This window comes from Heteronotia binoei, chromosome 13 (assembly GCF_032191835.1).
Source record: "Heteronotia binoei isolate CCM8104 ecotype False Entrance Well chromosome 13, APGP_CSIRO_Hbin_v1, whole genome shotgun sequence".
In the NCBI taxonomy this organism is placed as follows: Eukaryota; Metazoa; Chordata; class Lepidosauria; order Squamata; family Gekkonidae; genus Heteronotia; species Heteronotia binoei.
The window spans coordinates 71505562-71527772 of NC_083235.1; the positions used below are offsets into that span (position 1 = coordinate 71505562).

Below are 22211 nucleotides of genomic sequence, written 5' to 3' on the forward strand. Positions count from 1 at the left end.
TCCTTTTCGTGAGAACGGCCGTTACGAAACGGCGCCGCTAACGGCCGTCTCGCCTCTGCCTCTCCGAAATAAATTTTTGTTTGGTTCTATCTTGCCTATTTGAAAGAACCCCGGAAGAGATTCGTCTCCGCTCCACACGGGGTTTTGAAAAGAGACCCGTTTCGTTTCAAAGGTCACCCAAGACTAGTTTTTAATGTTTCATTGTCGCTTAAGGAAGGGAGGAGAGGTTTGTTCCGAAAAGCGCGGCGTGACGTGAAACCGAAGAAGCGCAAACGCGGCGTTTCCAAAATGGCCACAGAGGCCCAGCGGGGGGGGGGGGGGAGGAGAGAACCCCGAGGACGAGGGGGCGGGGCGCCCTGCACGCGTGACGGAAGCACGTTGCGTGCGTGAAAGGGCGCCAGGCCTGGCGGCAGGATCCTCTCGATGCCGCATGGTGGCGGTGTGGGGCGCCCCTCTCGTCGCCTTCCGGGTTGAGGAAGGAGTCCCGCGGGCCGAGGAGCCTTGCGCTGCTGGGGGGGTTGCAATAAAAGCTGTTTGTGGGGCCGAAACGTTGCAGGTTTCGCGCTTTCGTCTGAACTTGTCGAAAAGATCGAAAGGATGCTCCGCAGCCCTTTGCACTGGCCCCAAGGGAAGCGCCGCTGAACTCGATGCGACTGAGTTCCGCGCAGAAAAAAAGCAATTGTGCTGTGTTGCACAGTGCAAAAACGAGACAAAAGCAATGCAGTCCCTTAATCCGAAACAAACTGACACAGAACAGGCACTGGATAATGTATTTGTGAAATAGGAGTGTGCAGAAGCAGTTGGTCTTTCTTTCTTTCTTTCTGCAGAGCCAGTTTGGTGTAGTGGTTAAGTGTGCGGACTCTTATCTGGGAGAAGCGGGTTTGATTCCCCACTCCTTCACTTGCACCTGCTGGAATGGCCTTGGGTCAGCCATAGCTCTGGCAGAGGTTGTCCTTGAAAGGGCAGCTGCTGTGAGAGCCCTCTCCAGCCCCACCCACCTCCCAGGGTGTCTGTTGTGGGGGAGGAAGGGAAAGGAGATTGTAGGCCGCTCTGAGCCTCTGCGCTTAAAAGGGCAGCTGCTGTGAGAGCCCTCTCAGCCCCACCCACCTCCCAGGGTGTCTGTTGTGGGGGAGGAAGGGAAAGGAGGTTGTAGGCCGCTCTGAGTCTCTGTCCTTGAAAGGGCAGCTGCTGTGAGAGCCTTTTCAGCCCCACCCACTTCCCAGGGTGTCTGTTGTGGGGGAGGAAGGGAAAGGAGATTGTGAGCCGCTCTGAGAGGATGGGATAGAAATCCAATATCTTCTTATCTGGGAGAACCCGGTTTGATTCCCCACTCCTTCACTTGCACCTGCTAGCATGGCCTTGGGTCAGCCATAGCTCTGGCAGAGGTTGCCCTTGAAAGGGTAGCTGCTGGGAGAGCCCTCTCAGCCCCATCCACCTCACAGGGTGTCTGTTGTGGGGGAGGAAGGGAATGGAGATTGTAGGCCGCTTTGTCCTTGAAAGGGCAGCTGCTGGGAGAGCCCTCTCGGACTCACCCACCTCACAGGGTGTCTGTTGTGGGGGAGGAAGGGAAAGGAGACTGTGAGCCACTCAGACTCTTCTGAGTGGAGGGCGGGATATAAATTTAATATCTTCTTTCTTTCTCTCTTTCTCTTTCCTTCTCTCTCTCTTTCTCTCTCTCTCTCTCTCTTTCTTCTCTCTCTCTCTCTTTTTCTTTCTTTCTCTCTTTCTCTTTCTCTCTCTCTCTTTCTCTCTCTCTCTCTCTTTCTCTCTTTCTCTCTCTCTCTCTTTCTCTCTCTCTCTTTCTCTTTCTCTCTTTCTCTTTCTCTCTCTCTCTCTCTCCCCCCCTCCCTCCCTCCCTCCGATTCAGTATAGGGCAGCTTCATGCATGCATATACAAATACATGATGTACAACAACCCTGTGTGGTAGGTTAGGCTGAGAAGACGCCCAGCCCAAGATCATTCAGTGAACTTCCATGAAAGAGTGGTGATTCAAAGCTGAGATCTTAATCTGACACTGAGCACTATACCATGCTGGCTCACCCTTTAAATCCACAGGTAGTGGGCATGCTATATGCAGCTTCTGAAAATCAGGATAACTAGGTAGTTTATAATTTCAGATACAATCACTGACAGGAATTCAGAAGTCTGATAAATATAGTCTGGAATAAAATATATATAATAGTCTAGATAAATATAGCCTGGAATAAAATATATTAAAATTGTACCTGCTGATCCTATGCCCAATTTACTGGGAGTGAGTCTCATTAAGCAAAGTGTAATTGATTTGTGGTGATCCATGCTCTGATCTCATCTGGGTTAAATGACTGCAATGCACTTTATATGGGATTACCTTTGAAAAGTGCTTGGAAACTTCCGTTGTCTAAAATGTGGCAGGGGCTGGATTCAGGGATCATCCATCCATATAAGATAATTGATTTCAGTGGACAGACTGCAGTAAGGCTTCATAGGACTGCGCTGTAATACTTGAGACAGAAATATATATTGATTTGGAAATAGTGCATCTTGCTGTTAAATTGGTGAAAGAAGTTTAGGTTTTGATAGGAAAATAAGTATGGCATTGATTTCCAGTTTTCCTCCAAATTTCTGCTGCTTCTGTGACTTCAGAATTTCCAGAAATTGTATGTCTAAGTCGGCTTTAAGGTATTTCAAAGATGGTCTCCATTCATATAAATGTACCCAAGGCTTGATGTCAGATGGCGATGCACTAAATGGAGAGCCTTCATTAAGGTGGATGGGTGTTTGTGACAGTGCTTTTTTATCCATAGCTTTCTAGATATGTTCTGAAAGGTCTTTGAAATCATTTGGTGGTCTGTATTTTAAAAACATTTAAGAACAGCTGCTTTTTAATGTTGGAATACTCCGTCACATCTTAAAATCCCTGCATACAGAAAAATAGTGCGTCAGGAAAAGTTTTTTATATGGAGGAACATTCGCGTATGACATTTTCTATCTGCATTCTGAAATGATAATATTCCAGAATTCCACAGCACATGATTTGCCTGTAGATAAGCCTTAGGTCCTTTGAGCTGTCCCTTAGTAACAAACGTGGACCCCCCAATTTAGAACAGTGGTTAATGAAGCAAAACCTTGTGCAAATGCCATAAATAGAGTTTTCCACAATGGGGGGCATATTCCTGAAGTGATACAAGCCTAAGAGGTTCCCATAATTCTTTATGGTTCAGCTATTTGGATTAAAGCTATCACTGATAATATCGAACAACCACTAGCCCAGTTCTTAAGGAAAATATCGAATATTCCCTGCTGTGTGTCAAAATTGTATTACGATCAGAATTTGGACAGATATCCTTGGAAGCAAGAGCATAGCTTTTTGCCTTCAAAATGAGATTAAAACAGCTCTTTGCTGAAGATGGTTTGTTAGCTGCTTTAAATCGGGATGCCCACAGATCAACTTGGGTGAAAGCCCTGGATGAGAAACTGATGAAAGTTAGAATGCCAATTTATGGTATTTTTGAGATGGGCAGAACACAAAGCATTTTTGTTGATCAAAAAGCAAGTCCTCGAAATTGACCATGGTAGTATAAACCTGAGAGGCCACAGAGTGTACTCACCTCTATTTTTTTGGTCTTTCTTACCAAAAATCTTTACCCCTCTATTAGAGTTGCCAAGTCCAATTCAAGAAATATCTGGGGACTTTGGAGGTGGAGCCAGGAGACATTAGGGGTGGAGCCAAGATCAAGGCTGTGACAAGCATAATTGGACTCCAAAGGGTGTTCTGGCCCTCACATTTAAAGGGACATCACACCTTTTCAATTCCTTCCTTCCATAGGAAATAATGAAGAATAGGGGCACCTTCTTTTGGGGCTCATAGAATTGGACCCCCTGGTCCAATATTTTTGAAACTTGGGGGGTATTTTGGGGAGATGCACTAGATGCTGTACTGAAAATTTGGTGCCTCTACCCCAAAAAACAGCCCCCCCCCCAGAGCCGCAGTTACTCGCGGATCAAGTCTCCATGATTTTCTATGGGAATAAATCTTCATAGGGAATAATAGAATTCCCAGCAAACATTTACCTCCCCTCCCCCCGCTTTCTGATGACCCTGAAGCGGGGGGAGGGCCTCCAAACCCAGGGATCCCCTGCCCCCACCTGGGGATTGGCAACCCTACCCTCTATATGTACTATCTTACCATCCTACATTATTGCAGAGCTTTTTTGTTTGCAAGATTGAACATTATACAAGAAGAAGATATTGGATTTATATCCCGCCCTCCACTCCGAAGAGTCTCAGAGCAGCTCACAATCTCTTTTACCTTCTTCCCCCACAACAGACACCCTGTGAGGTGGGTGGGGCTGGAGAGGGCTCTCACAGCAGCTGCCCTTTCAAGGACAACCTCTGCCAGAGCTATGGCTGACCCAAGGCCATTCAAGCAGGTGCAAGTGGAGGAGTGGGGAATCAAACCCGGTTCTCCCAGATAAGAGTCCGCACACTTAACCACTACACCAAACTGGCTCTCTACACTGATAGAATCTGCCCTTGTGGCCTTAACAGGATTGATACATCCTTTAATGCTTTGCTAGAATGCAGATTTTTGAGATTATGAGGGATTACTATATTAAGCCTTTATTCAACCAATTTCTCCTTGTACTCTGGAAACCCTAGCTCTTTTGCTCAGTTACATGGATCCTAAGATCACTCTAGCAATCGCAAAATTTGTCTCAGTCCTTTTAGCCCTTGCATCAAAAAAACCAAGAAATAAGTGTCTTCTGCTGCTCAAGATTTCTGAATCAATGAGCTTCTAAAGGTACAAAGGGAAAAGGAAAGTAACAGACACCCTAACTGTATACTCCTAGTAGAGCTGGAAGAAATCTCTCAGAAACAGGTGATCCCACACAGCGAATCACTGTCAGTTCTAAATTGAAGAAGAAAGAAGAAAAAGATATTGAATTTATATGCTGTCCTATACTCTGAATATCAGAGTCTCAGAGCAGTCACCATCTTCTTTACCTTCCCCCCCCCCCCCACACACACAACAGATACCTTGTGAGGTAAATAGGGCTGAGAGGGCTCTAGCAGCAGCTGCCCTTTCAAGGACAACTCCTACGAGAGCTATGGCTGACCCAAGGCCATTCCAGCAGGTGCAAGTGGAGGACAAGATAAATTGGCTGACTGGACACAGATACCATAATTTGCCCTAATATTAAAAATTATATCTTCTCAATAACAGGTGCTGAGCTGTATTTTCCATTCTACATCTCACGAACAAGACTGCGTGGATGATGAATAGTTATCGGTGCATTACAGTATGAAAAAGTATTTCACTTGTTTGTTCTTCCTGATTTTAGTAAGAGAATGCCGAGGACTTCATTTCCCAGAATTCACAAGGGGTTTCTTTGATCAGCTGACTTGGCATGTGGACTATTCTTTATTTCCTGTTCATCATGAATAGAGATGGTATGGGAGCACCTACCCTCATCGGGTGATTTGATGCTTTTTGGCCAAAATTGACTCAGAGATACTGTGAGAAATGGAAGTATTCAAGTAGATCAGCTGCTGTAGAATGTTTCTTTGCGAGGAAAGGTATGCTCTGGACAAATAACAAGCTATAATCTGTGGCAACTCTTATGAAAGTTATGGATAATGTAGTCCAGGTTGATGTTATTTCCTTTTGCCGTTGTATTTTGTTACGGTGGCACACATTCTTCCCGTTTGTCAGAAGACAGTTGTTAATGTAGTAATGGGTTTAAAAAGCAATATCTGTGGTTTTCTTGTTGCCTTGGCAGAATTTTTGTTTAAAAAGAAGCTTAGAAGATGAAACATTCCTCTGGTTCGAGTTGATTGCATTCCATGAAAACACAAAATGCATCCTGAATCTAAAAAGCGGCTGAACGTCATTGTTTTAGGAGTGGCCTTTATGTTTATATTCACTGCTTTTCAAACATGTGGAAACATTGCAGTAAGTACTAACATTCACTGTGCATGATGCACGTATCCTTTTTTCCTTTCTCCTGCATGCGTTCCTTTCCTTTGTTTTTGAAACTTCACGGTGCTTTTTTTTTTTTAATTTTTACTGTAGGTAGATTTCACCCATTTTATTACTCTTTGTCCCCTCCCCAGTTTAAAAGTTACTGAGGCAATCTGCTACTTGAAGCAGGAGTGACATAAAAACATTAACACAGTGTTTAGAATAGGGTTGCCAAGTCCAATTAAAGAAAAATCTGGGGACTTTGGGGGTGGAGCCAGGAGACTTTGGGGGTGGAGCCAGGAGACATTGGGGGTGGAGCCAAGAACAAGGATGTGACAAGCATAATTGAACTCCAAGGGAGTTCTGGCCATCACATTTAAAGGGACAGCACACCTTTTAAAATTCCTTTCTTCCATAGGAAATAATGAAGTATAGGGGCACCATCTTTTGGGGCTCATAGAATTGGACCCTCTGGTCCAATCGTTTTGAAACTTGGGAGGTATTTTGGGGAGAGGCACTAGATGTTATACTAAAAATTTGGTGCCTCTACCTCAAAAAATAGCCCCCCCCCAGAGCCCCCAATACCAACGGATGAATTCCCTATTATTCCCTATGGGAATCGTTCTCCATAGGGAATAATAGAATGCCCAGTAGACATTTCCCTCCCCCCCCACGCTTTCTAAAAGGGGGGAGGGCCTCCAAACCAGGGAATCCCCTGCCCCCTCCCTCACACACACACACACACACACACACACACTTACCAGAGCTTCTTCCGGAGAACTCTTGCTGTGAAAGTGAAAGCAAAAGAAAGGGCGGGGCTGTTCTCCCAAGCCCTTCCTGCTCGCTGCCCAGCCTTAAAGCGGCAGACATTTTACAAACGGCCCAGGAGCTCTATAATGAAGCCTACAGGTATGTTCTCCCCCCCTCCACCCCCCACCCCCCGCTTCCCACTTCTTGAAGACCGGGAGATGAGGCTGCAAACCCAGGGGACTCCTGCCAGAGCGGGAGGGTTGGGAAGCCTAGTTTAGAAAATGATCATTAAATATATTTGCTTGAAGCGCTAGATTCAAGTCCGGTAGCACCTTAGATACGGACAAGATTTAGGGGATATAAGTTGTTTGAGAGTCAAAGCTCCCTTTGTCAGAGAGCTGACAACTCCACTCTAGCTCTTCTATTGCAGACCAACACAGCTGCCCCCGAAACGTTGCTCAGAATGTTCATTTCAAATAACTTAATCGTTTCCTTGTTTGACTTCCTGGTTTATTTTGCAGAGTTTGAGAATGACCCAAGTTCGATGCACTCAACTGCTTTTGCACTCTGCCAACTTTTGCACCTCTCTTCCCCCCCCCCCCCCATGTCAGCAGCACATCCATTTGTGAAATATAGTTTTGTGTCCTAAACCAGCTTATTTATTTATTTTATAATTTATATCCCGCCCTTCCCAACAAGTGGCTCAGGGCGGCTTACAACGTAGAGTCTAACATGAATAGGGTTTAAACATTTAAACAATAAATAATTAAAACATTTAAAACATTTAAACATTAAGAACAGCAGAAGTTTAGTAAACCACACTTAGTTTCTTGTGCCAGTTAGTCATAGGCCAGCCGGAAGAGGGTTGTCTTACAGGCCCTGCGGAACTGAGCAAGGTCCCGCAGGGCCCTCACCTCTTCCGGCAGCTGGTTCCACCAGGAAGGGGCCATTACAGAAAAGGCCCGGTCCCTGGTGGATTTTAAACGGGCTTCTTTTGGCCCGGGGATAACCAGGAGGTTTTGAGTTCCTGATCTCAGTACTCTCTGGGGAACAGCTTCATCCAGTACATGAAGTTTCCTGGCTACTCTAAGATAAGAGAGGAGGAGGGTTGACCTCTAGTTTTTCTAGCGTGCCTAGCGAGCCTGCAGCAGACGTGGACTATTGCACCCTTCTTAAATCTTCGTTCGCGAAGCCAAGCCGAGAGAGAGAGAGAGGGGAATACGAAGTCAGGGGCTCCTCTTCCAGATGACCATTGTTTGCTTCATATCCTTCTTTTAAGTTTCCATTGCAAACCTGTTTTGGCAACACGCATAAGGCCAAGTGCAATATTCAGGGAGCTCAGATAACAGTATGCAAAAGCAGTTGAGTGTATCGAACTTGGGTCATTCTTCTCCTTTGTGACAGAGTGAGATGATGATATCCTTTGTTTAAGCCCTAGCAGCAAGGCAAGTCCTTGTACCTTGTACCAGGAGCACCCATCTAACTGGTTTGAAATGTAGTTAGTATGACTAACCTTGTTGTTGAGCTGAATATTTTGATTGTTGGTTCTGTTCTGCGTCTTGAGTTTTATTTTTTGAAAGTGATTTCTGGAGAACGTTCACATAATTCGTTTGTAATTTTTTTCCCCACACAGCAAACTGTTATCACAAATTTAAACAGCACAGATTTTCATGGCAGTGGATATACCAGGTACCTTACATTCATAATATTTTTCCCTTCATTGCTGATGAGCTGCAGTGGATGTGTGAATTAAATCTGATTGTGACCCAGAATCTGTAAAATGGGGAAAGTGGATTGGATCCCACAAATTGGTCTGCTAACTGAAGCACTTTAATCCAGGTTATGAGCCTTCTGCTAATGAAAAACACCTCAAGTGCCTTAGAGCATGAAAGGTTCCTTCTAATCAGCACTGGCCTGAGAGCACATGGTGCGCTAGGCAGACTGGTGGCCTGCCGCCCCCCTCCACAGCGCCCCGTGGCACTGTGCCCCCCCCCGGCACCTCCTCCTCCCTCCCTTCCCCATCCCAGGTCTATTTCAGTGACAATATAGTATTTCAAAAGATGGCTGGGATTGGGGAAGACTTGGATGGGTGTTACGTAGGTGGAAGATTTCAGATTTTCATGGTCCTCCACCCACACAACAGCCACTTTCCATACCTCTATATTAGTCACTCTCCATGTCACCAAAGGTTCTGGTGGGGGGGGAGGGTTGCTTTTTTTTTTTTAAACTAGCAGTTGGGTACCATTAAAATATTACAGCAATCTCTGTATCAAGGTCTCTGAATTCCCAGCTTTAAAAAAAAATGGTATGTAATTCCTGTCATTTCAGATATATGCATTTTCCATTATATATCTGCAATGAAAAGGACAAGAGATTTACTTTTTGAAAGAATGAAAACTGGGAATTCAGAGAATCTGATGTTATAGTGACATTCAGTTGCCGGTAAGAAAAAGAAATGAAAAAAGGCCAGTGGTCATTAGTAGGGAATAGGACAAGGATACTACAGGGTGAACTGCCATATGGAAGTCCCATTCCTGTTGCTCTGTATGGGTGAATGTGGCAGCAATGGAGAAATTACATAATTTTGTCCATATGTTGCAAATACCTATATTCCATTGTAAATCTCTGAATCCATGCCACAGTTTAATCAGTACATTACAAAACTGAATGACAAGAATATCACTGCACTCTTAAGCATTTATGAATTAGCTATTTTGAAAGGACTGTTTAAAATTAGCATCGAGAAGCATACTGGATTTTGTTTTACGTATGTGTTCCTAACTGTGGTTGCTCTCCGCAGCATGGCCATTATTTATGGAGTCTTCTCAGCATCAAATCTTATTTCACCTTCAGTGGTTGCAATTGCAGGGCCGCAGCTCTCTATGTTTTTTAGTGGAATCTTTTATAGGTAAGTGAAGCCTTTTACGTGTTTGCTTTTTATTCTCTGCCTCTTCTTTTCATGTTTAGAAGACACAATATGTCCTTGAACACAATATTATTGCCTGAGGAACCTAGGATACAAGTTACTACAGTATCACTGGTATTGCTTTTCCATTGGTCATGTTACAGAATATCAGCCATTCATCCTCTAAAACTTAGCATTCGTCGCTTGCAGCTAGTCTTGGAATAAAAGACCAAGGATTTCAGTCCGAGACCCCTGTTCTCCCATGAGTCTTGCTAATCCCTTTTTTTCAGCCTACCCTATTTCATGATTGTTGTGAGGGTCAAATAGGGAACTTTATACACTGCTTTTAGCTTCTTGGAGGAAAGATGAGATACAAATGCACAGATAGTCTAGAAAAGGGGAGAAGGACAGAGAGAGAGAAACAGAGAACATACAGGTAGTATTTAGAGCACTGGCTTTGGGCCTAGAAAACCCAGGTTCAAATCCTTGCAGAATTATGGAGGCTTGGAGAAGTCTACTTGCTCTCAGCTTAAATTTACCTCAGGGTTATGAATGCTACTTTCAGCTTCTAGTAAGATACATGGAATATGTACAGGGGGGAAAATGATGGTCTGCTTGAGACAGTGGATGTGACCAGATGGACATTTTGGCCTGCCATAGCCGCCTCCCATTTCCAGATTTAATGAGCACGATCACACTTGCACATCTGTTCCTCACAGCCTGCTCGCGCCTAACTCATGCTGCAATGCCTCCCAAATGCATTTAATAGATACTGGGAACTTTCCAGTGGTAAAGCTGGCGAGGCACTTCCATGCATTTGCAGCTGCCTGATCGGCCCGGGCACCCCATGGAAGTGCAGGAGCGATGCGATTGCTCCTCTCTGCATATTTGCAGCCTGTTCCTGACATCGCAGGACTGCGGCTGTGTCACTGGCACAGTCTGATCGCTGTGGCGTATCTCAAACTGGATCGGCTTTTTAAAAGACGAGAGACCGCCATGGTGAAGCCCAAGTGTTTTAAAGATATGAAAACCTTTGTTTCAAATGAACAGCTCGTATTCTTTTTTGCAGGTGATTGGAAATGAGAAATTGTTTTAGACCCATGTGTTTTGAATATCAGCAACGCAGTTATTTCTGTTCCCATTTTTTAAAATTTCATAGTGCCCCAACCATCATCATCTTCTGTCTAGCTGGAACTTGCTAGTTACTTGGCAAGCCCCTTTCCAAAGTGTATACAGGAAGCCTTGCATGCGCCATGAAAGCCTCCATCCTCTTACATCCTCAGAACAAGTCCATAAGGACCATAGCTGCTACTCTTTAAAAGCAAATTAAAGTAAAATGGTTGCGCTTGGCCTACAAGGTGTGGTCTCAGAGGGATGGTAATTCTATAAGCCACAACTGAAATGGCCCCGACCTAAGTTCTGATTAATGTTACTCCTTGGCTGGAAGAGACTTTGCACGGGAGACAGCAAGAAATTTCCTTTTTGGTTAATAATTTCTAACCAGAGGCCATCTGAACAGGGGTGGGAAGGGATGTTCATAGCTGTTCACAGAAACATAAAGAGATCTGCATTATGTAGACCTGAACTTTGGTACTCGGTTGAAAAACACCTCTTTCTATTATTGTCTATGAATTCTGCCATCCTTTGGTTTTGGATGCACATCCTTTTGCATAGCAGTACAGCTAATATGAAAAAAAGATATAACAGGCACGGTATAGCGCGTGTTAAAACTGAACACTGCATTATTATGTTTCAGCATATATATTGCTGTCTTTATTGAGCCTTATCCATGGAGCTTCTACACAGCCTCTGTTTTCCTTGGCATAGCAGCTGCTAGTAAGTCTTGCATTCATTTTATATCCCATACTCCCTTTTGTATCTTTCTGAAGGCTTTCACCTCTTGTTGAAAAAGTCTGCAGTGCAGGCTGGGATCCAGGGAGCTATTTTAGGAGAGCCTAGGTGTGCCTCCTGGGTTGTTGTTTTTTTTCAGTCTTGGTTGAATGGCAGATCTACCTGTGCTTGCCATGTCACAGATTAGTTTTGAAATCCTTTACAGATTCACAAGAGGTTCGCTGAATGGCAGGTGGGGTTCCTGTTTGAGAAAAAGAAATTAGATCCTTCCAAAACAAGAAACTATCTACACTTTCCTTTGGAGTCAGGCTTAAGGGTTAAATTTTTAAAAATCAAAACTTTCTAGCTGTTGTGGCTGAAGAGAAAAAATTAATGACTGGGCAAAACTGTATTCAAAACAGGAAGGAAGTTGAATATCCCAGAACTCACTCTTTGGGCAAATAATGGGCGTTTTCGCACTGACCTTAATCGGCAGTGACGCCCCTCTTCAGCACGCAGGATCAGCCCGGATTTCGCACCAATTGCCGCGGAGCACCCGGAAGAGCCGGAAAGTCCCGCGGCTTTTGCGGCGCAAATGGAAACTGGATTTTGGCGGTTTCCATTTGTGCCGCAAAAGCCACGGGACTTTCCGGCTCTTCTGGGTGCTCCGCGGCAATTGGTGCGAAATCCGAGCAGATCCTGCGCGCTGAAGAGGGGCGTCGCTACCGATTAAGGTCAGTGCGAAAACGCCCAATGTTTAACCTATTCTTTTGGCTGTAGCAAACTGGTTCGTAGGCTGTTGTTCTTGGCCTCTCCAGCAAGCAGAAAGGCTTGCTTTTGCTACACAAGATGTGAACTCTTCCAAATAGTGTCTTGAAATGGTGGTATTTAAAAGGCAAATAATCAGATATGCGGAAATGAGACACATGGAAAAACCTCCAAGTAAGAATAACATTTTCAGTTTCAGTTTATGTATTTTTCAGTCCAATGACCACCATATACAAATCAAACATAATAAATATTGCAATAGAATAAAGTTAAGAGTCCAGTGGCACCTTTAAAACCAACAAAGTTTTATTCAAGGAACGATCTTTCAGGTACACACACGCTTTTCCAGATACAATGCAATGGAAGAAAACTATTCAAACTTACAGACAGGGTTGAGAAGCAAATTAGCATATAACATGATGTAGACATTTTGAGACAAACCAGGAACAACAACCCAAGTGTACAGGGTCAACAGCTGTATGGATTGAATTAAGGGGGAACAACTGTTGAAGCAATAAATATGTCAAAATAGGGGGAACACATCCTGTTCCATTGGAGAAAATGGTTGCTTTGGAGGGTGGACTCTATGGCATTATACCCTGCTATGGTCACTCTCCTCCCCAAACTCCACCTCAGAAACCTCCAGGTGTTTCCCAATTCAGAGCTGGCAACCCTATCTGCAGTCTTAAGCACACTTACTAGGAAGTAAGCCCATTATCACCTACTAGTTCACAGAAATAAGCAGGATTAGCAGTTGACTTGTCCTTTTGCTGTGCCAGCTGGGGATGTGGTGAATATAGAACTTAGAGTTGCATTTCAAAATGACAAAGACTGTGGGTGGAAGAGCCTCCTGGAAGAGGTCGGTGGGCACATATACTTTCCAGTGAGGCTGTCAGGGAGAAGTTATTCCAGAGAGCTTTTGGGGTAGCATGTATCAGGGCTTTTTTTTTTGTAGCAGGAACTCCTTTGCATATTAGGCTGAAGCCCCCTGATGTAGCCAATCCTCCTGGAGCTTACAGGGCTCTTCTTACAGGGCCTACTGTAAGCTCTTGGAGAATTGGCTACATCAGGTGGGTGTAGCCTAATATGCAAAGGAGTTCCTGCTACAAAAAAAGCCCTGACTGGCACAAAGTCTTCCTACTGGAGCAGAAGTGGTTTCTACATTGATTTTAATATATTGTGTGACTGTTTTAAAGTTATTTTTATCTAGTTTCTATATTGTTTAAAATACTATTATTTTATGTTTTATATTATTATATTCATCCTGGGGGCAGAGTTGTTCAGATGAAAATGTAATATAATAAAAATAAGAAATGGTATTCCCTCAGAACAGTCACGTTTGATGCACATTTATAAATATGTATTCTATACATTTGCTGATATCACCAGCTTGTTATAAAATTGGAAGTGACCATTAGTGCTAAGGAGAATTGACGTTTGCAGTAAGCAGAACAAAGGTATTTACTTGGTTTTATGAACTTAATGGTAGTTGCAGGTATCTACAACTCTAGGAATTGCTAGAAGCTCTGTCAGTTTGACCATAAGAGTTTCCTGCAATTCTTAGAGTGGCATGACATCACTTCCAGTTTTTCCAGTGGCACCCCTACCATGTCCCTGCCCCCCATCTCCCACTGGGTGCCAACCACTGACTCTTAGCCCTAACATATGCTTTCTTTGCCCCAGTCCCCCAGGAGAGAACACCCTGCTTTGGCGGGGAGGGCAGGATATAAATCCAATAAACCATCAGACCTCCATGCCACCATGACTTTTCAGATTTTTTTTAAAAATGGCGATTGAATATAGTTACAGCATTATGTCAAATTACTACATGTTTATCGGGTTTTCTGAATTTCTAAATTTCATTTAAAAAAAAACTTTAACCGTTTCTGTTGTAGATATTTCAGAGAACTAGATACCCACGTTGTTAGGTTGTTATAATAATAATAATAATTTTTTATTTATACCCCGCCCTCCCCGCCAAGGCAGGCTCAGGGCGGCTTACAAAGCATGATATAAATATCATGATATAGCAATAAAACAAAGAAATACAATCAATAAACAGGTGACATAAATAAATACAATATATAAGTTAACATTAAAATTAATCTAAAAACAATACAATTGTGCTATAATGGTACAAGAATAATCAGTTGCCAATTGTTTTAAGAAAGCCCCCCGTGGTGGGGGAAAGAAATGGCCCCAAAGACTTTGCTGTGATTCCCCTAAAACTTCTCAGCCAAGCAGATTAAGGAAAGATCATAGAAGAGCCAGAGAATCCCCAGTAGGTGCACGAAGGCACCGTGATTATTTTAACTCTGTTGTTTTATTGTTGTAAGCCACCCTGAGCCCGCTTGCGGGATAGGGTGGGATATAAATCTAAAAAATAAATTAAAGAAATCCACTTCTCGATAGCACTGGACTAGGGACAAATGACCCATGTGGAAATGGCCAGGTTACCTGGTACAGTAGGAGGTCTGCTACCACTTCCTGACCCCTGCTGCTGTTGGAATGAATGGCAGGAGGAAAAGGAGGGAGGCGAGGTCAATTGACATTGTAACATCACTTCTGGGTTTCACAATACCCTAGTTACAGGGGTGGCCAAACCGTGGCTTGGGAGCCACATGTGGCTCTTTCATACATATTGTGTGGCTCTTGAGGCTCCCACTGCCCCATCAACCAGTTTGGAGAAGGCATTTGTCTCTTTAAATCACAACCCAAGCCAAGTTAGCCAGTGGCTTGGAGAATGCATTTAAAGTTAAAGTTGGTTTTTTTTCCACCTCCATCCTGCCTCCTTTCCCCATCTATTTTCCTTCCTTCCTTCCTTCCTTCCTTCCTTCCTTCCTTCCTTCCTTCCTTCCTTCCTTCCTTCCTTCCTTCCTTCCTTCCTTCCTTCCTTCCTTCCTTCCTTCCTTCCTTCCTTCCTTCCTTCCTTCCTTCCTTCCTTCCTTCCTTCCTTCCTTCCTTCCTTAACACCTGATGTTTTGTGGCTCTCAAACATTTGGTATTTATTCTACGTGGCTCTTATAGTAAGCAAATTTGGACACCCCTGCCCTAGTATGATGTCCCTGAACCACTCTGGTTTTACCATAGAGTTTTGGGAATTCCTAGAACATTTTGATGCCACTTCTTGATGAAACCTGGATGTGATGTTGAGACCTTGATTGCTCCTTCTTCTTCCTGTGCCCCACCCCTAAAAGCTCTTGGGGTCTGAGGGCGTAGGCATGGCAACCCTATCTGGGAGGGAAGCAACAAAACTGGGCTCGTTAAGTGTGCAGTTCAGTGAGGAGTTGCAGCCAATCCCAGCTTTCTGACTAGTGTGTACTTTTATGACATATTTTCAAATATTACTTTGTCACATTCACACTTTCATATTTATGTGAACGCTTTAAAAATCCTAGGTACATAGCACCTAGAAACATAATGTATGCAGCAGGCCTAAGATTTGCTTTAGAAGTACAATTCTGAGTTAACGAATTATCACTGCCGATGTTTGCATGCACCAAAGGATGTGATTAATATCTCGTGTGAACAAGCCCTAGATGACTTTCGTCCCTTGCTGATCACCACTCTGATTAAATTTCAGTATTGTGGACTGCTCAGGGAAACTGTCTGACAATAAATTCCAATGAAAACACAATTGGCAGAAACAGTGGAATCTTCTGGGCATTATTGCAATCTAGGTAAGGAATAAAACAGTTTCTTTTAGTTATTTCCACCTTGTACTCATTTGTGTTCTTCTTTGGCAATATAAGATTGGCGCTTGTCTGATTTTTAAATGAAATTATTTATAAGCTGTCCTTCTGCTATGCAGTACATAAGAACTACACACATAAATAAGCACACACTATATAAGACACGCACAAACGCTGCGTTAGGCACATTATATATAGATTTTGTTATGTAGATACATAGATAATAGAAAGACCACGTAATAAATACTGAGATATATGTAGCATTCAGGACAACTTACAAAAATATAAAACATTTGCGTACACATCACTTAAAGCAGGTAATAAACACATTAAAAAAAAATCTAAAGAGCCCTGAGAATATAACGTGTTTTAAGGGTTAAGCCTCTTTCAAAAAAACCATAGTTTATTGTTGGAGGGGAGTGTTTAATATCTTCCTTGATGCTTACACTGGATATGTGTTTGTCAGAGTAACAGCTTCCAGTAGGTTTTTTGTTCCAACATTAGCAATAGGGCGTTTTCGCACAGGGCTTACCCCGGAGCGACGTCCCTCTTCACCGCGCAGCGTCTGCGCGGATTTCGCACCAACTGCTCCACAGAACCCGGAAGAGCCACGTAGTGCCGCGGCTTTCGCGTCGCAAATGTAAACCGCCAAAACCCAACTTTACATTTGCGACGCAAAAGCCGCGGCTCTTTCGGGGGTAAGCCCTGTGTGAAAACGCCCATAGTCTTTTCTTTGAAGGGTCCAGGGTACTCTCTTTTAAGGCTCATCTGAGTCAACATCACTTCTCTGCCAGGGGAGATGAGCTGCCTTTCTGCTGAGGGCAAGCAGAGGGGAGGGACGGATATAAATCGAATAAAACGAAATGAAAATTTTGCATGAATTCAGCAACTGTCTTGGCATTGCACAAGCGAGTAGTCAGAAATTAGGGTAAGGCTACAGAGCTTCCTTTGCATTTAATGCAGCCGATCTCTTATTCGTGCTTTATCGCCAGCCTCGCAGAAGAGTCCTCAAACTTACTAGCCCATAAACATTTATCTGCTCCTGTATTCACAGATATATGGCAGTTATGTTTCTTTTTAACAATGTAAAAGAGGATAAAGAACCAGCATCCTTCCAGTTCTCAAATCTTCTACATCTTAATGACCTGGAGGCGATTCTTATATTCATCATAAAGGACTAACTGAGTAGAAATCTGCTGTGTGCTAGCTAGCTATGCTGGGTTTACTTTGCTCCAGCTTTAAAGGACTTTAAAATACAGCATCCTGAATTGCCAGAAGGTATAAGCATACGTTGTTTCTAAACTGGTGTTGTGTCTGCTTCTCACCAGTTACAAGGCTTCTGGTCTGTCTTCAAGGGTATCTCCACATGAGGTGCATTACTGTAATCCTGCCTGAAGGTAACAGGAGCATGGATCAGTGTAGCTAGGTCAGTGGAGTCCAGGAAGAAAGTTATTTTCTTTTTTAAAAAATCTAAGTGCAGATAAGTAAACAAAAATCCTGGCAAAAGCTCCCAACTGCAACTACAAAAAAAAGATGAGTCCAGGATAAATTCTAAACCCTTTCCCCTTATCTGAATATAGTAGCTTAATCCATTCAACGTGTCGTGTCATTCCTCGCAAGAATGTTTGTTTCCCCAGCCGGGTCCATCTCTATCTTGTCTGGATTCAGTGCAGCTTGGTCTTCTGCACCCAGTAGACCAATGCATCCAAAAAGCTTCAGAACAGAAAGAGCTGCAGATAGAGATGCATAGTTGTGCGTCATTCACATATTGATTATATTAACCAACTCCACAACTCTGTATTTTCTCAGCGAGTGGACTGACATAAATATTAAAGACCACGGGGGTTAGCACTGAGCTCTGAAGCCCAGTACCAAGCTTTCTTTTTCCTATTGGAGAAAAAGGACCAAAACCAGAAGATGACTACACCCAAGATTCCCCTAACCGTTTTTCAACATCCCAGTAGCATAGTATGATCGGAAGCCATTCTCCTATTCTCTTTTTAAACTGTGCTTAAACCTGCTGTGTAAGGTCTCCTCAGGGTCTTTTCAGGATTCTTGCAAGAAGAAGACCAGCTATGCACATGTCTCGTTAAGGTTATTAATCAATTGGCTTATTAAGTTCAATGGCATCACTAGCAACAGCAACTCAAGTAAAAGCATGAAAAACATCATATTAGCTCAGCCATGGGAATTATGAAACTGAAGCTACAGGGCGGCTAGCTAGTCATTTCAGAGGCAGAGAACATGTCTCGTCTTCTCAAGGACAGCAAAGAGAATGCAAACACCCTGTAGTCATGTCTGTGGTTGTTCCAGTGATGTTCATGAGTGTAAGAACAAGTCTGGGTGGCATTCTCTGGGTTTCTTCCTTCCTGAATTTGCTGAGAGTTCCCATTGGCCAGGTGGTCCTTTTAAAAAGAATTCTATTTCTGTTGCTTACAATGGGCAGGTCAAAGGTTTGGTAACATGTGTGTTCGACTACCATTCTGACTACATCTTGTAGCAAACTTATTTTGCATGCACATGTAAAGTAAAAGCTTTAGCAATATTTAGCAATTCCTAATACGGGGGTGTCAAACGTGTGGCCTGCAGTCCAAACGGCCCTTCGAGGGCTTCAGTCAAGCCCATAGGGCTCTCTTCTTCCCCCTCCTGTCCTCACCCTGCAAAGCTTCCAGGCCGCTGACATTCCCAGCTCCTTTTGCCTTCTCTTTGCAAAGGCTAAAGCAGAAAGCAAAACTGCAAAGAAAATGTGGAATGGATTTCCCATTCAGGCCTATGGGAAGAGCAGACTGGAATGGAAGATCCACTCCAGGTTTTCTTGCAACTTTAACGGAGAAAAACTCAGTTTAACATCCCAGCATGTTCTTATGGCCAGCTGAAGCTTCCTGGAGTTGTGTCCTTGCAAATCAAGTGTTGATGCTCTGAGTCAGCTTTGTCTCTTCTCAGTAGACTTTAGAACTAGTGCCTAGCAAGTACTCTAACTTAGGAACCCACAGCTAAAGGGAGATATTACACTGGAGAGCCTTTGCTAATATGAGTAGACCCGGGGGGGGCGGGGAGAAGAAGTTTGAAATGCTCTGCCATTTCATGTTTTCCCAGGCTGAGAATTAATTCATATGCTGTTTTTTCATGCAAATAAGGTGATCTGGTATTCTCAGTGATATCGGTCTGTGTGTCTTCTCTACAGGTGAGCTAGCCACGGAAAGCCATATTTCGCCTAAGCTTTATCAAGGCATAAACCGTTTTCTATAAATCACAAACACCATTCTGTAAATGAAGTAAGATAAATACAATCCCATCATTATATTTGTTATACAATGGAAACCCACCTGTATCACAATTGACACAATATATTACGGTCTCTTACTCCAGCAATACTGTTCCAATCTTCAGTGGTAAAAATCTGCTTTCCACTGGGGATTAAGATGCTACTGTCCCAGGTATTTCCATTGTATAGCTTTAAGTCATCCTTAACAAATATAATGATGGTTATTTTGTGGTTATGCGATGGTTATAATGATGATGTGGTTATTTTGTTTCATTTATGAAACAGTGTGGTTTATTTTGTTTCATTTATGAAACAGTGTGGTTTGTCTTGATAAATCTTAGGTGAAATACGTTTTTCCATAGCTAGTTCACCTTTAGAGAAAGCACTCAGACTGATACCACTAGGAACACCGGACTGCCTTATTTGCATGAAAAAACAGCATATGAACTAATTCTCAGTCCTCTGGATCCAGAGCCATAAGACTGGCTTTCTGTTTAAAGAGACTGTTTCGTTTTAAGTGACCTTTATTGGTTTTACATTGGATCCCCTGTCGTTGATACATCATTTGTGTGTGGAAATGTTTTTGTACTTAAGACTGGTGAAATTACAATGCGCTTCATGATTTACTTAAGGATTTATTACGTTTATTTAGTTTATTATAGTATATCACCACACATCATTTGTGTTTGTTGTTTGCTCTTTTTACAGCTTGCAGTCTTTTCTCTGCTATAGCCTCTCACTACATTAATTGTTTAGCTAAGTTCAGGCTTGCTTGTGGGTTGAGTCCACCCAGGGCCCTGCCAGGGGTGGGACCACGGCAGAGGACAGACCAGGGGAGGGGGCCCTCCAGCGGCATGCAGGGGCTGCGGCAACCACCCCCTGCCTGAACTTACAGCCCAGGTCAGGTGCTGGAGATGCTGTCACTCTGCCCGGCTTTGAACGAGGGGAGGAGGGAGGCAAGTTTGAGGTGCACAGTCACACTTACCTGTCCATTTGCGACCACTCTTGAGCGGTGAGGTCGGATACCTGTTGGGACTTGGAAACAGGAGAGGTTAGCCACGGAGCAGAGACTTTGCTCTCCTCCTTGCGTGTTAAAGAGCCTGCTCTGCACTGTCTCAGTGCCCTTTCTGTGCCATGCCCATTACCAGTGCCTCGCCCTCGCTAAGTCAACATGGCAGGGAGCTTCGTGGCAGAGTCCTGTGCCGTGCACCCTACCCTACCTGAAGAGTTGTGCGAGACTGGGGCGGAAGCTTTTCTAGGAGATGGGGAGCGGTGATGGGGGGGTGGGCTCGCCCAGCCTGGGGCGTGAAGGGATTGGTGAGGCAATTACACGGCTCCCAAAGGGGTTTGCAAGGTTGTGTGGTGGCGGACTTTGGTTTCTGTTTCAATGAGTGTCTATGGGATACAGCAGCATTTTCGTTGTCGTAACTTTGCGCCTCTTGGGGAGTGTGTCAGGGCCCAAAGTTCTTAGGGAGCCAACTAAGCCGGGGCACACCCCTGACTCTGCCCCCCCTCAGGCTGGCGTAGGCCTTTCTGCCGCACTTAATGCCTGCGCTCGAGCACAGGGCTGAGGCACCACTGCCCTGGATCAGAGGCCATGCCCATGTAAGTCACCTCCGTTCCAACGTAAGTGGACTTGTGCCACCGTATCCCCGACTTCCGCGGGCGTCCAAAGGACCCCCCCCCCCTTAGGATTGCACTGTAAAACATTTTTAATGGATAGAAGAATGTGGCGATATAATCAAGTGGTGTATGGCTGTCGCATTCATTGCTCTTCTCAGAGCAAACTCTGGATATATTCTTCAGATTACCTTGACTTTGGAGCACATTTGATGTTTTCATATGTCATTAAAATTTGACTGATTTCATGACACATGGATTAGGGTTGCGGGCTCTCGTCTAGCCAGGGCCTATGCTAGGTTTAACATTATGTTACAAGTTTTACAAGGGGGTTTATAATGGGAGAAAAGCATCTATCTCTTAGCAGGATGAATTAATTTTTATTATCTTTATTTGATATTTTTCCCATTATTAATAACTAATTTGCTATTTTTTCCATAGTTTGTTTTTTGGGAATCTGTATATATACTTTGCCTGGCAAGGGAAGACCCGTATAACAGGTTGGTTTTGTTTGCTTATAAGGTATTATTTTGAGGGGGGGGAAGATTGTGGATGAAATAATCAGAGGACATTTCTGTGCTGTTGCCAGAAATAAAGTAAGTCAATTAATAGGCACTGTTGTAACCCTGTTGGAACTTTCCTCCAGTATTCTGATAGATCCCACTTAGAATTTCCATTGCCTAAGGCGGGAGGATTTCCACGAGTTCCCTGTCCTGCAATAGACCTCTAGTCCCTTCCTGAATTGTTTCTGGGGATCCCCCATTCTCCAGGAGTAGCATTTCAGGGGGCACTTGGGACTGCCATGAGAGGGAGGAATTGGTGAAATTCACCTCCCTTTCGTCCGCCTGCAGAAATTCCAGGAGGGATCAAAGGCTCTGTATTTTTGGATGCCATCTCAGTCGTATCGTATGTATCTTTAAACTGCACTGAGAAATGATTAGATTTGGGAAAATACTTAGCTGGTGGGTGGACTATAACTAGGTGGGATATAGCTAGGTCTTAGCAAGAACCGAAATTATTGTAGATTTTGATGGCACAGCAGACCATCAGTGGTTTGATATACTGAAATAGTAGGGTCCTGCCGGACTATTTATTTTGTGCATTGGGAATGCATAGAGTTTACTCTGCAGCTGAGCAGGATTTAGATGACATTTCCTCATGCAGCAAAACTATTGCAGTATAATTTCATTTTTCCAGCACTCAGCTGCACTGGGTTGCTGTCAAAATGCTTTTCTCCCCAAAAGAGCCCTGCCTTTATGGTGGCGAGAGCAGTGTATGGAATGTGGCTGATGAATATTAGAGATTAGAGTTCCTGACATCGCTAATGAACAACCACACAAGTCTTTCCTTTCCTTGTGCCTGCCCTATTCTTATATCGTTTGTTTTTTAATTTACAAACTCTTTACAAACTGAATATGTCTATACTGTCGCTGCAG

The 22211-nt window shown here is 43.7% G+C and overlaps 1 protein-coding gene across 3 annotated transcripts in view; it reads left to right on the forward strand.

Annotated features, from left to right (window-relative positions):
• Nucleotides 1-2: 2 nt before the first annotated feature.
• The window catches only part of MFSD11 (major facilitator superfamily domain containing 11), a 40457-nt gene continuing 18248 nt past the window's right edge, over nt 3-22211 (forward strand). The window contains exons 1-8 of one of the 3 annotated variants that reach the window (XM_060253411.1): nt 3-226; nt 5326-5560; nt 5764-5936; nt 8329-8384; nt 9496-9603; nt 11357-11436; nt 15782-15878; nt 21217-21275. In XM_060253411.1, the coding sequence (XP_060109394.1) occupies nt 5841-5936; nt 8329-8384; nt 9496-9603; nt 11357-11436; nt 15782-15878; nt 21217-21275 (496 nt within the window). In that variant the 5' untranslated portion in view covers nt 3-226; nt 5326-5560; nt 5764-5840. The remainder of the gene's footprint in view (nt 227-5325; nt 5561-5763; nt 5937-8328; nt 8385-9495; nt 9604-11356; nt 11437-15781; nt 15879-21216; nt 21276-22211) is intronic. The other 2 variants (XM_060253412.1, XM_060253413.1) reach the window with 2 other exon arrangements.